The sequence below is a fragment of the Ovis canadensis genome, chromosome 24, assembly GCF_042477335.2.
Source record: "Ovis canadensis isolate MfBH-ARS-UI-01 breed Bighorn chromosome 24, ARS-UI_OviCan_v2, whole genome shotgun sequence".
In the NCBI taxonomy this organism is placed as follows: Eukaryota; Metazoa; Chordata; class Mammalia; order Artiodactyla; family Bovidae; genus Ovis; species Ovis canadensis.
In genome coordinates this window covers 49,042,646-49,057,401 of record NC_091268.1, presented here as the reverse complement: position 1 = coordinate 49,057,401, position 14,756 = coordinate 49,042,646, and the positions used below count along the sequence as shown (strand labels likewise).

General features: G+C 46.6%; 1 protein-coding gene across 4 annotated transcripts in view; it reads left to right on the top strand.

The window, feature by feature from the left end:
* Window positions 1-8,332, top strand: part of HIP1 (huntingtin interacting protein 1) — a 133,846-nt gene extending 125,514 nt beyond the window's left edge. For all 4 annotated transcript variants that reach the window (XM_069571092.1, XM_069571093.1, XM_069571095.1 and 1 more), the window contains exons 28-32: window positions 1,178-1,301; window positions 1,751-1,812; window positions 3,697-3,805; window positions 4,504-4,585; window positions 4,917-8,332. In XM_069571092.1, the coding sequence (XP_069427193.1) occupies window positions 1,178-1,301; window positions 1,751-1,812; window positions 3,697-3,805; window positions 4,504-4,556 (348 nt within the window). In that variant the 3' untranslated portion in view covers window positions 4,557-4,585; window positions 4,917-8,332. The remainder of the gene's footprint in view (window positions 1-1,177; window positions 1,302-1,750; window positions 1,813-3,696; window positions 3,806-4,503; window positions 4,586-4,916) is intronic.
* The last annotated feature ends 6,424 nt before the right edge of the window (window positions 8,333-14,756 follow it).

Genomic DNA, 14,756 nt, shown 5'->3' with positions numbered 1-14,756 from the left:
TGATGGGCTCCCCACGAGGGAGAGGGGTCCCCAGCATCCAGATCGAATTCCTGATGATCTGAGGTAGAGCTGTTGTAATAATAATAAAGTGCACAATAAACATAATGAGCTTAAAACATCCCTGAAGCCACTTCCCCCTAGCCCCAACCCTGGTCCATGGAAAAATTGTCTACCACGAAACCTGTCCCTGGCGCCAAAAAGGTTGGAAACAGCTGCCCCAGGGCACTGTAAGGTCTGGCTAGCTTAGAAACCTGAACCCTGGCGCTGGCCCCAAGAACAGACGGTTTATCCAGCATCCAGGTAGGTTGAGTCTCAAAATTCTGCCTCCAGGGGTCTCCTAAAAGCCTTCGTTCAGCAGGGAGCCCCTCTACCCAGCTCTCCACACACACTCCTCTTGGCTTCCTCCCTTTTATTGCAAATGGCCTTTAAGGGTCCAGCCATGCCTACCCCCGAGCAACCATACATTCAAGGAGCACTCAAATGAGCTCAACGCCGGCCCAGTTAGCTGGTTCCCTGGCTTGGCTCTGAGGTTCCACAACCAATGTCTGCCTCTCTTCGAAAGGCTCCAGATTCGAACCATTGCTCCAGCTAATCCCAACACAAAGCTCATCACCAACATCCTTCCACAGGGTGTATAGTTCTCCGGGGAGTGTTCTTTTACTGTCCTTGTTTATGTTCCCAGGTTGGGTTTCACAACTGGAACACTTGATCAAAATAGAGGGGAGAGAAGATGGGATGATTTGAGAGAGTAGCACTGAAATATATGCATTGCCACATATGAAAGCCAGTAGGAATCTGCTATATGACACAGGGGACCCAAAGCCAGGGTTCGGTGACAGCCTAGAGAGGTGGGCTGGGGAGAGAGGTGGGAGGGCGGTTTTAAGGTCTACAGCCATGTGTATGCATATGGCTGATTCATGTTGACATACGGCAGAAAGCGTCACAATATTGTAATTATCCTCCGATTAAACATACATTTTTCAAAAACTGATAGAGTTCAAGGCCACCAGGCAAATAAGCCAGAAATGATTTTTGATGCTAGAGAGTGATGCCAGCGGTTGACCCCCATAGAGAGTGATTTTTGAGAAGTTCATGGGTGACCACGGCAGAGCCCATATATTTGTCAAGAGCCATCAGTTGACTGTTGTGTGACCCTAAATCTGCTTGGTCCTGGCAGGTGAAAGCTGATAAGAACAGCCCAAACCTGGCTCAGCTGCTGCAGGCTTCTCGGGCCGTAAACCAGGCCACCGCCGAGGTTGTGGCCTCAACTATTTCCGGCAAATCACAGATCGAGGACACAGGTAGGCTTTCAGAAGCCGAGCTTTTCTTCTCCATTGTATGTGGGTGGGTACATTCTTCTCCACCGTCCCAATTTCCCACAGGCCGGCTTCCAAATTCTCTCTAGCTTTTTGTCTTTGTATATTCCAACTTATTTTCTTATAAGTTGAGATACCCCATGGGCATGCTATTTATAGCACTATATGGACAGGCCTTAGCTAGTTTTTCCATTGAGTCGTTCCTCTGAACTCAGAGAAATGACCGCCCAGGCCTGATTGTCCATTGGGGAGGGGGGGGTGTTCCAATCCTGGTTCCTCTGTCTTCCTTCTACTCCGCCCCATTACTTACATCCACGCATCTGTTGGTAAATGACAAACCAAGCATTTCAGCAGAATATTGGCATCGGCCACTTCTCAAGTAAATGTCAGCTGGAGTATCATTCAACAAGACCCTCCTTTTCCCATTCTTACAGACAGCATGGACTTCTCAAGCATTACACTGACCCAGATCAAACGGCAGGAGATGGATTCCCAGGTAGGAACTCCATCAGTAAGTTTAATCAGACTATTGCCTATGACACTGACCCCAAATATTATTTCCATGGGGAGAAGTCAAAGACTCGTGGGAGAAATGAATACAGATATACATATCACCCCAAGAATGAACATAAATGATGCTGGAAGGAAACAGTGGAGGTGGAGATAGGTGATTAGGAAAGATCAGAATCTTGGGTGTGTAGCATTGAAATACATACACTTGTTTAATTGCTAAGTCGTGCCCAGCTCTTTGTGACTCCATGGACTGTAGCCCACCAGGCTCCTCTGTCCGTGGGTTTCTCCAGGCAGGAATACTGGAGTGGGTTGCCATTTCCTTCTCCAGGGGCTCTTCCCAACCCAGGGATCGAACCCGTGTCTCCTGCATTGGCAGGAGAATTCCTTACTGCTGAGCCTACAGGGAAGCCCATATATATATATATATATATATATATATATACACATACACACTGCCATGTGTAAATTTAATAGCTAGTGTGAAGCTGCTGTATAATACAGGGAGCTCAGCTCAGGGCTCTGTGATGACCTAGTGGAGTAGGATTGGGGGTAGGAAGGAGGTCCAAGCAGAAGGGGGAGATACATACACACACACATACGTATATATACATATATAGCAGATTCACTTCATTGTACAGCAGAAACTAATAAACATTGTAAAACAATCATACTCCAATAAAAAAAAACATTTGTAAAGTTAATGAGAAGGAATAACCAAGAACCAACCCTTCCTTTAGTGAGAGTGTACCTTTTCCTGCACAGGAATAACGCTAAGTTATACCAACACCTCAGAAAGACCAGAACCATTGTATTTGGTTTCTTCCCAGACTTACAGGGAACTGGGATTGAAAGACGGGTTGTAACTGGATTAGAATATATCATACAGATAGACTTAACATTAGAGTTTGTCCTCCCCCCCCCCCAATTTCTTTGTTGTTATTTATTGAGTTGATGAACAATGTTATGTTAGTTTCAGATGTATACAGAGTGATTTGACGTTTGCATTTACCATGAAATGATCAACTTAAGTCTAGTAACCATTTGTCTCCATACAAGTTATTACAATAATATTGACCATATTCCTTATGCTCTATATTGCATCCCTATGACTTATTTATTTTACAACTGGAGGTTTGTACCTCTTAATAACTTCACTTATTTCCACCCCCCTTCTTTCTTGCAACCACTGTTCTCTGTATCTGTGAGTCTCTTTTCATGTTGTTTTATTTTTCAGATACCTCATATAAGAGAGCATTATACAGTGTTTTTCTTTCTCTAGCTGACTTATATCACTTATAAGACCTTCTAGATCCATCCGTTTGTTGCAAATGGCAAATTTTCTTATTTAATAGCTGAGGGTGGCTCACCAGTAAAGAATCCGCCTGCAGTGCAGGAGACCTGGAGTCGTAGGTTCGATCCCTAGGCCAGGAAGATCCCCTGGAGGAAGAAATGGCAACCCACTCCAGTAATCTTGCCTGGAAAATTCCACAGACAGAGGAGTGTGGCAGGCTACAGTTCATGGGTTCACAAAGAGTCGGACATGACTGAGCAACTTTCACATACATTCAGTATGTTTTTAGTTAGTGATTTATCAGAGGAATATGAGATAAGCTCTTCTCTCCTTTAAGCATTGGTCGTAAAGCATCATTTTCAACAGAGGATCCCAGTGAGAAAGACCCTGGGATAGATGGATGAACCAGAGGGTGGAAAAATCAGAGCAGAGACAAGGGTGAAATTGAGGACTGGTTGAGCTATGGAAACAGCATGCATAACACAGAAGAAGTCCCAGACCACAGAGGAAAGGGATTGGTCAACGTGAGACCGTTCTCAGGTTCCTGCTCAGAGAAAAGGCCAATTTTCCCCACAGGTTAGGGTGCTGGAGCTGGAAAATGAACTGCAGAAGGAGCGTCAGAAACTAGGAGAGCTTCGGAAAAAGCACTACGAGCTGGCTGGGGTCGCCGAGGGCTGGGAGGAAGGTGAGCCTGGCCGAGGACTGCACAGCCCATGGGGTTGCTGGGAGGATGTGATGAGGGCCTTCCCCCTCCAGGAAAGCTGACCCAGGAACTTCTCCCTCCTCCCTTCTCTCTACTGTTGAACGGCCTGAGAGCCCCAAACGAGGGTAGACCGTGGTGAACAGAAAGTTTTTGTAGTCACCTTTCAAGACCTAAACGTTGACCGGTGGTCGGGCACTCACCACTGCCTTTCAGGCTCAGTTAACCTGGTTTTCTCCCCCAGGAGTTTTGTTTTGGGCCAGCATCCAGTTGAGTAGTGAATGGTCAAGACCCCAGCAGATAGGGTTCGTGAGTTCCAAGCTTCCGGCTGCCTAGAACCAGTGATGGGTAGCCACGGCAAGAAACTGAAAGGGGTCAGGAGCTAGAAACAGGGTGGCGTGGAGGAAGGTTTGGCCTGCCAGCCCGGGAACTCCCGGTCACCCAGAATCTAGGTGGACTGCTTTTCTACATGTCCAAAGAGGCCAACTTCATCAACCGAGATCGTGATTCTTGTTGGGCTCGCCGGCTCTGGGAGCCCACCACAGATGCCTCCCTGGACACTTGACCCGGGAGATGCAGTTAACAATCACATGTTTTAGAGCCCAGCCTGGCAGCCGAGGTTGTTGGTTAGATGAATGCATGTGTGTAAAAACACTGTGAAACAGAAGTAACTTGTCTTTTAGGAACCGAAGCACCACCATCTACACTGCAAGAAGCGAAAACCGAAAAGGAATAGAGTCACACCGATGCCCCGCGTGTCAGAGTGTAAATCCTTGCTGCCCATCGATGTGCGCGTGCGCTCTTCCCCCAGTCACGGGCCAGACCCTGGGGGTCCACCCCAGTCCCACCCAGGCCTTCCAGAGATTCCTTCCACGGGGACACCCTCTGTGTTCCAGCCCGTGATCTGGGCTCTGTCACAGCCCCTCCCTCAGAGGAGGGGGGACTAGGGCCACCCCAACAGAGGGGACCTCCTTCCTGGGAAGTCCTGCTTTACCCCCAAACATCTGATGTCCTTGTTGGTGGGGGGTGGGGGCGCTGCTGCTGCTGAGCTGGAGAGGAAGGATCTTACGCCTTTTCTCTCCTGTCTTCCTTTCAGTCTTTTCCGTTTCATCATTTGCACAAACTTGTGAGCACTGGAGGGCTGATGGATTCCAAACCGGGACCCGACCCTGAGTCTGCGCAGAGTCGGAAGTGGAGCAGAAGTGTCCTGGCAGAGAATGCCAAGGCTGTGTCCCCTCTTTTGGCAGTTCCATGGATTCCCACTGCTTCTTATGGTGGTTGGCTGGGTTGTTTTTTTCTTTTCTCCCCCCAAGTTCTACTCACATAGCCAACTTTCTCAGGGGATCGCCCCTGAAGCCCTGGGCTATCGCAGGCCCCCTAACCACAGCAGCTCACAGCGACGGTGCTGACCAGGCTTCGCCGTGGTGCTCCCCGCCAGCCCCCGAGCCGAGTGTCCTGCTGAGAGAGTGTGGGTCCACCGAGGCCACTCCCCGGGGTCGAGCGGAAGGAGAGCGAGTGCCTTGCCTTCTAAAGCTGGAGCCCAGCCGAAAGCCTCTGCCCACCTTCACAAGGGAAGGGGATGACAGAGAGAGGGAGAGGAAGGATGCCCACAGCCCAGGTCTTCAGGAGTCCCGCCCATCTTAGAAACTCCCTGTGACTGGGCTGAAAACCTTAACCCCATGCTTGAACCCAGCCGGTGAGAGTTGCCACATTTCCTGGCCCCCCGCCCCCAAAGGAATGTTCCATGGTCCCTCAAGTTGGCACCTCCCTTCAGACACAGGCAGGGCCCTAAGGGGGGAACATGTGAGGGGTTTCCAATCCCTTTCTGCCTTGGCATCCTCTTGAATCTCAAGGAGATAGTTCCATGTTCTACCTAATCAATAGACCCAGAAGATCAGGCCAGCTCCCAACAGGAAAGAACCCTGGGCTTGCTTTGGTACCTTGAATATTTATGACTAACCTCCATTAGCAGCAGCAGCAGCAATCACAACCTACAAAAAAATGCTGGCAGCAACTGAGATTTCAGGTGTGACTATGGCAAGGCGTGCATCGCTGCCCTGGGACATCTGTCTTTAAGAGGCAGAAGCAAGGTCAAGATCTGGTCTGTTACCAGTTTGGATCTCGAAGCAAGAAAGTTCTCAGAGAATCTGGGTCAGGGAAAACCAGAGGGGCGGGGGGGGGACCCCTGGCTCCGACGCCTTCCAACCACAGGTCCCGGGCCCTGACAGAATGAAGGAGGAGGATGAATGAGAAGGAGGAGCGTGAACAGTGTCCTGGAGACAGGCAGCTCGCCAGCGCTTCTTCACCTCCAGATGGACCCCGGCATTTAAGTGACCTTCCCATCTTGGACAGACGATGTCTTCCTTCTTTAATCTGTAGCAGCTCATAGATTGTAGCCAACAAGCACGTCCCAGGACCTGTCCCCAAGGACCGTAGCTGAGTGCAGCTACGTGACAGGTTGTGAGACCCCTGTTTGATCACTGTGAATCCACTCTCCTTCCTCCCCACCCACCACCAACTCCCCCTCTCTGCGTTTTCTCAGGCACTCGAAGAGCTGCCTCCCATTAGCTCAGATTATGAGACTCAGATGTGTGCTCTCCAAACTGGGCTAAAGAGGCAGCAGCCGTAGAGACTGACCAGTCTTACGTTGACTGCTTCTTTGTGCTCAGCTATGGATATTTTTCCATCCAAGGCTCAGATGGAATCATGTGTATGTAGCATCCTTGGCCCCGCTGTACCAGTTAAGCCGATGGGTATGTTCTCAGCGTGGGTCAGCATTTCCAAAGGTGGCTGGTCCTTGCTTCCAGCATCCCAGCCATTCAGGTGATTGTGCTTCAGATTACCGGGGGGAGAAAATCTAGTGTATTGAGCCAAAATTAGGCTTCTCTAAATGACCCTCCCTCTAAAAAGAAGCCACAGTAATTTTTAAAACTTGCATGAGCTTTTCCAGAGTAATAAAACAATTATGGAATTACTTAAACAGGAACACAGGCTAGTTCAGTCTCCCATGAAGAAATATATGTCAGAATTGGTATAATTACTTTCATAATCACTTAGAAGCTAGCCCGTTCTCCAGCTAAAATCAAAATGTCGTACTTCGGCTGTTCTAAAAACGAGCGTGTTATTCTGGGTGTGAAACACCTGGATTAAACCATTAATCACATCCTAGGGCTAAAAATGAACCTCACAGTCTCTTAGTCACTGAGTATCATTCGTGACTGGAGTCTCATGGGTCAGTATAAGTGGGTCACAGCAAGGCAGGACAACAACAAAGAAATGGCATAGGGCTGACAAGAGGTCGAAATAGAGCTATATCCATTATCTTAATGGTGTAACACCGTGTCTCTCATCTCTAGAGTTAGGATATGAGTGTACCTGATAAGGAAAAAAAAATCAGAAGACCCGATTTTGCGGGGTTAAATCTGTATCTGAGCACGGAGTTTAAGTGAGACTCAAATTTAGATTGTTCGCTAATTCTGCTGCGCACGGGAGGATCCCTGGGATCCCACCTGATTTTGAGTCCCTAACCCAGTGGCTGGAAGAACCATTGCCCAGAGCATCCTTTCTTGGAAGTGTCTGAGCTGCCAAGGCGGACAACAGGCTTTACACCGGGTACCATGGGGGTCACAAGCACGTGTCAGTCTGGTTGATTTGCTTCTGCCTCCTGCTAAGGAGCTGGTTCTGAGCTCGCACCTGGCTGGTGCCTGCTTCTTGGCCAGCTCCTTAGTCTAGCAGGGTCTCCTGGCTCCACTTACCTTGGTCTTTAATGAGTGGTGAAGTTTCTTGCTACCTTCTACCACCTTTCCACGTCTCTGGAAATCCTTCCCACCAATGAAAGCCTTCGGTCCTGGCATTGGCCTTCCACCTAGACCGGCTTTGCCCTCTCTCTGCCATCCTCAGTCCTCCAGAGACCACACTGCCTGTCGCAAAGAAAACCACCACCTCGGGCCTGCCAGCCGTCAACTCAGCAAACCGGGCCAGCTGCCTGCTGCTCACGACTCCCAGGTCCAGACCAAACAGGATCAACAGCCCACAGGGGTGACTCAGTCTCTTACCCCAGGAGCCAAAGCAACACGAGACAGTTGGTCAAGCATCGTTGGGTCCGATTCTGAGAGTAGGTTTCGTCTTTCAGGTGACCCTCGACTACCTCAGGTTTGAAGGCCCTAAATTAAGCTGATTGCTACTCACGGGGACAGACCGAGGAGGGTTCGGAGAAATCCTGGTGATAACGCACTTGTCTCAAACTTGCAACAAACTCTTCCACGTTTCGGTTTGCAGGGGTGGGGTTGGGTTTGTTTTTCTTCTGTTTTTAACCTTTTTCCCCCAGTTTTCCATTAGAATAGTTCCTACAAATGAATTTCATTTTTCACTGAGTGCCTACCTTCCCAGGGCAGGTAGCCACTGGCTTTGTTTCCTTCCAGCAGTACTTTTATTATGGGTATTAAGACTTTTCTTTGTATAATACATTGCATCTGTGTTTTCAATTTTTCAATAAATACTTCAACCTGGCAATGGAGAGTATTGATAACTGACCAACCAAACTGGTTTTGAGATCTGGAATTCCAGTGAAAAGCCTTCATTCATATCCCAAGGTTCACTGAAGCATACAACTATCACATTTCCTTTGCTCCTTTATTTATTTATTGGCTGTGCTGGGTCTTTCTTCCTGCCTGTGGGCTTTCTCCAGGTACAGTGAGCAGGGGCTCTTCTCTAATTGCAGTGCCCAGGCTTCTCAATGCAGCAGCACAGGCTCTGGAGGACATGGGCTTTAGTAGTCTTGGCACACCGGCTTAGTTGGCCCACAGTATGTGGAATCTTCCCAGACCAGGGATCAAACCTGTGCCCCCTGCATTGACAGGCAGATTCTTAACCATTGGACCACCAGGGAAGTCTTCCTTTGCTACTTGAGAGAAAAGAAACATTAATTCGCACCCTTTAGAAGTTTCCCATCCTCTGTGTGCTCTCTTGTCCTTGGGAATGGTCAGAGCACGTCAAGTGTGCAATATAGTGCTGGAATTTATTTGGAAGACCAGGTGTCTGCCTGAAATCTCGGGTCTCAAGCTATGGATATTTTCTTCTTCGTCCTAGGATAGGAATGTTCAGGCTCTTCTGCCGTTGGAATTTCCCAGGTAAGAATACTGGAGTGGAGGGCATCTTCCCAACCCAGGGATCAAACTCGATTCGCATCTCCTACACTGGCAGGTGGATTCTTTACCACTGCTGCCACCTGGGAAACTCCTGTCCATCCTAAACCTGTGAAAATCATCGGCCATCTTAAAGTTGCATGGGATGAATTCTGCTTGGGGCCAGAGCTGCCAGTCATAAGAGGATTGAGAGCAAGCCAGTCGCAGCTACCAGAGGATTTACAGAGGGAGCTGACAGAATGGGACCAGCTGCATGAGGACTTTCCTGTCTGTAACTTAATGCTGCCAGTGTGTTAAGCTAAGGGGACCTATCAGGGAGGGAGGAAGATGGGGAAGACCTGGGGTCGGCAAGGAGGAGAATTGCCCAAAATGATTCATCAAGAACAGAGAGAAGGAAACAAGTGGTTTTTGTGTTTAGTCAATCTGTCCAACTCTTGGCGACTCTGTGGACTGTAGCCTGCTGGGCGCCTGTGTCCATGGGACAGGAGGGCAAAGAATCAGGATAAGAGGAGAAAAGTGGTGCAAATGCATAGGGTGGGAGATGCTCTGGATAAATACAGGGGGACCCTTGCCTGTGAATGCGTTTTGTTTTGTGGTTTTTGCTGCATATTTGCAGCATTTGCATGCTGGTGGCCACACGGTGTGGCCACAGATTTAAAAATAAAGCCAGTGAGGCTTCATCTTGCTCACCATGGTTGTCATCAGCCTCTAACACATTACCCAATGTAAGTTTAAACATTATGGAGTGAATGAACTCTCTTTTTATACCACACTCTTACACACAATTCATGTATCCATTCATTGCACATCCTCTGAAATGCTTAATGAAGCCTTTATGTTCCCTGTCATCAAAAGTTACTTTCACATATTCATTGTCCCCTTTTCAAGGATCTACTCTACCAGGCACTGGGAACACCATGGAAAGCAAAAATAGATGTGGTCTTGCACTCCTGGAGCTTACAGGCTATTGTTGAGTCACTTGGTCATGTCCAATTCTTTGCAACCCCATGGACTACAGCATGCCAGGCTTCCCTGTCCTTCACCGTCTCCCGGAGCTTGCTCAAACTCATCTTCATTGAATTGGTGATGCAAGCCAACCATCTCATCCTCTGTCGTCCCCTTCTCCTCCTGCCTTCCATGTTTCCCAGCATCAGGGTCTTTTCTAATGAGTAGCTCTTTGCATCAGGTGGCCAAAGTATTGGCGCTTTAGCTACAGCATCAGTCCTTCCAATGACCATTCAGGGCTGATTTCCTTTAGGATTAACTGGTTTGATCTCCTTGCAGTCCAAAGAACCCTCAAGATTCTTCTCCAACACCACAGTTCAAAAGCATCAATTCTTCAGCGCTCAGCCTTCTTTATGGTCCAACTCTGATAGTTCAGTTGGTAAGGAATCCGCCTGCAATGCAGAAGCCCCCTGTTTGATTCCTGGGTCAGGAAGATCCACTGGAGAAGGGATAGCCTACCCACTCCAGTATTCTTGGGCTTCCCTTGTGGTTCAGCTGGTAAAGAATCTGCCTGCAATGTGGGAGACCTGGGATCGATCCCTAGCTTGGGAAGATACCCTGGAGAAGGGAAAGAATACCCAGTCCACTATTCTGGCCTGGAGAATTCCATGAACTATATAGTCTATGGGGTTGCAAAGAGTTGGACATGACTGAGAGACTTTCACTCACATCGCATACATGACTACTGGAAAAACCATAGCTTTGACTATATATATATAATATATGATTATTATAGAGGATAATATATATTATCCTTTATATATCCTCTATAATATATATATCCTATATATATCTTCTCTATATATAATATAAATGTATTAATATATATAATATATAATTTATATAAGTATAATTTATATAAGTTATATATATAATTATAAATGTAATTATATAATAATTATTTAATATATAATATAAATAATATATAAATATATAGTATGGAAAAACATAGCTTTGATTATATATTAATATATACATATATATTGTATTATATATTTATAGTATACAGTATATTATTTATATAATAAGTATATTATATATTATATATATAATATATATTAGCCATGCCAGGCATCTTGCAGGAGATATATATATATATATATATATATATATATATGCGCCATGCAGGATATATATATTATCTAATATATATATTAGCCATGCCAGGCATCTTTCAGGATTTAGTTTCCTGACCAGAGAGTGAACCTCGGTGCTCTTCAGTGAAAGCATGGAGTCTTAACCATTGGACCACCAGGGAGATCCCTCCTACATTGTTTAAAATGAAAATTATTACAACAGGTACATCCTCTAGAATCAGCAAACACTGCTGTGTTCTTATTGTACACAAGAGACTACAGGAGAGGGAAAAATAAGAGATGGTCCCTTCTTCAAGAATCTTCCAAACATGGGACGAAGACAGACACATACATTAGAAACTGCAGTGTGGAAGGGCTGAAACATTATTTCAAGAAACCTGGCAGTCTCCAAAGAGAAAAATAGGCGATAACTTTAGGAACTAATGGCATCAAGAGAAAGCTTTTAAGAAATAAGATGTAAGCATGTGCCAAGGCTCAAAACAGTCAGAGCAGGTAGACACTGAAATATGGCAGAAATCAGGGACCCTGATGCTGGGAAAGACTGAAGGCAGGAGCAGAAGGGGACGACAGAGGGTGAGACAGTTGGATAGCAACACCAACTCGATGGACACGAGTGAGCAGCTCCAGGAGTTGCTGGTGGACAGGGAAGCCTGGCGTGCTGCAGTCTGTGGGGTCTCAAAGAGTCAGATGCAACTGAGTGACTGAACTGAAGTGAGAAGCAACTTCCTTGAGGTGCAGATTCATTTATTCTTCCCACAAATCTGACTCCATGTCTACTGCGTTTAAGGCACAAGGGATACAGTGTCAGGGCAAGCCATCCTCCTGACACTGAACAAATGTGATGCATGACCAAAGGGTGCGTGTAAAGGACGTTGAAAGGGAGCTAATACATTCAAGGAGGTCCAAGGAAGCTTCCATGTAGAAATGACTTTTAGGCTAAAACCTAAAGATAAGGAAAAGTTGGTAGGGGAAGGATATGCCAGGCAAAGCTAACAGCAGTGAATGCGAGTGTGAGGAATAACAGAAGCCCTTACCAGCTGCGTGACCAAGTTAGAGCCCAATTATAGAAGTCCTTGAATGCCATTTGAATTATGTGGGACGTTACGCTGGGGATCTTAGGCATGGTGTAATATAACACCTCATCGTCCTCATAACTTCATAACCTCAGTAATCTCCTAAATCTTCCACCTGCCTGAATTCTGCCCCTCTCACGCCATCCTCATTCTGTAGCTGGAGTAATCATCCACCCTCCAAGTTACATCTGATCTCGTCAGCCCCTGTTGTTCTGTCACTCAGTCGTGTCCGACTCAGCAACCCTGAAGACTGCAGCATGCCAGGCTCCTCTGGCCTTCACTGTTGCCCAGGACTTGCTCAAACTCAAGTTCATTGAGTTGGTGATACTAACTAGCCATCTCCTCCTCTGCCCTGCCCCTCCCTGGTCACCATCTCTGCTTTCTAAAACCATTCAATGGTCTCCCATTGTTGCTTCATAAAATTGAGGTGAAATACACATAACATAAAATTAACTCTTTAGAACATTCATTTCATTCACATTGTTATGTAAACAGCACCTCAGTCTATCAATAGTTGGCAAACATTGTCATCACCCCAAAAGAAAGCATGGTACCCATTAAGCTGTCGGTCCCTATTCACCCCTCTCCCCAGCCCCTGGCAAGCATCAGTGTGTTTTCTATTTCCACGCAGTAGTGTTCAACAGATGGCGTTATAAACCAGCAAGGAAATATGAGCTATCTAAACACTCAAAACATTAAATTTTTATGGATAATATATATTTAGGTTGGGTTTCCCAGGTGGCGCTAGTGAAAAAGAACCCGCCTGCCAAAGCAGGAGACATTAGAGGCGCAGGTTTGATCCCGGGGTTGGGAAGATTCCCTGGAGAACGGAATGGCTACCCACTCCTGTCACTAATGCCTAACGCGGCTCCCGCCGAAGTCCAGCTCCAGCACACTCCAGTCTTCTGGCCTGGAGAACAATCCTGTATAGTCCATGGGGTCTTGAAGAGTCAGACACAACTGAGCAACTTTCACTTTCTCCTGTTGGTCAGTTCCTGCTTTCCTGTTTGTCTCGTTTGGTATCCTGGGAGCTTGTCTTGGCTTTCCTCCTGCCAAAGCGTGAAAATTGTCAGTTCTTTCCTGTGCAGGAGGCCAACTATTGGGTAGGGTTCCCAAGAATATGGCCAGAAATGTGGGCTGCACCCCATTTGCAGCTAACGTCCTTCCAATTGTTCCCAGCTCTCTGGGGGAAGCAGTGATCTCTTTCTCTGGGCTGTCTTTGGGAGTGGCTCCAGTTCTGTAGAAGACTGTATCTTTGGCACCCTCTTTGGGGAGACCCCTGCTAAATCATATAAGTCTTACTGGTTTTAGTTTTGAGTCAAGACTTCCCTGGTGGCTCAGATAGTAAAAGAATCTGCCCACAGCATGGGAGACACGGGTTCGATCCGTGGGTTGGACAGATCCCCTGGTGAAGGGGGTGGCTACCCACTCCAGTAATCTTGCCTGGAGAATTCCATGGATTTCGTAGGCTACATAGGGTTGCAAAGAGTCAGACACAACTGAGCAACTCACACTTTCAGCGGGCATACACATGCCTTTGGTTTCAAAAAAACGAAAAGGAGGAGGGTATTCAACACTGCCAGGAATATTTGTTGTTAAGCTGGGCTGATAGTAAGATATTTGAAATAATTCAGGGGGTGGAGGGGCGGGCAGAGGAGTTCCCTGATGGCCTAGTGGTTAGGATTCGGCACTTCCACTCCCGTGGACCAGGGTCAGTTCCTGGTCAGGGAACTGACATTCCCACAAGCCACGAGGCATGGCCAAAAAATAAAATTTTAAGAAACTTTTAATTAAAATTTAAATATAAAAATTATTAAAAGAAAAAGAAAAAATTTTAAAAAGAGTTCTGTGGTCAGAAGTTGGCCTTGTAAGCCGATATTCAGTTCTTGATGGGAGCTATTTTTTCAGGCTTCTTTTGTTCTCTGTGGTCCTGCTCCTTCATGGGAACTTCTGTCAACTGAAATCCCCTTCTTGAACCCCTGCCAACTCTGGTTCACCAACCTGTCTTCCTCTCCCTTGCTGACACGATTCTACTGAGGATAAGAGGAATGTCATTGGTTTCTTTGGGAAACTTCAGACCTCCCCGCACTGGCTCTGCTTCAACCTCTTCCCTACCATTCAGATGAGCTTTGGAGACTTCCAGACAGTGGCTAGATGTCTCCTCAGTCATCAGTCATTAGCCTAAAATGTAGTTCTCAGCCTCCATCAGATTACCTATCCAGGGCAAACAAAAATCTCACAGAACTGCTCCATAAATAATGTTAAAAAGAATTAGCCCTCATATTGTGTACATAACCTCAACTTGTCCCATTTGCCATGGGATAAAATTTGGATAAAAATATAAAGTGGGTATAAGGGCTTCTATGGTGGTCCAGTGGTTAAGACTCTGTGCTTGCAATGCAGGAGGTGCGGATTTGATCTCTGGTCAGGGAACTAATATTCCACATGCCCCGTGGCCAAAAATATAAAATGGGTATAAACCAATGAATTTGTATTACTAAGTTTTACTGACTCATGGCTAAAATTTTAAAATGAAAGCTAAAAGATCTCTGCATTTGCTTATACGTGCATGTCTATGCATGTATATTACAAAATGTTTAGGTGATATTTTTCTGCC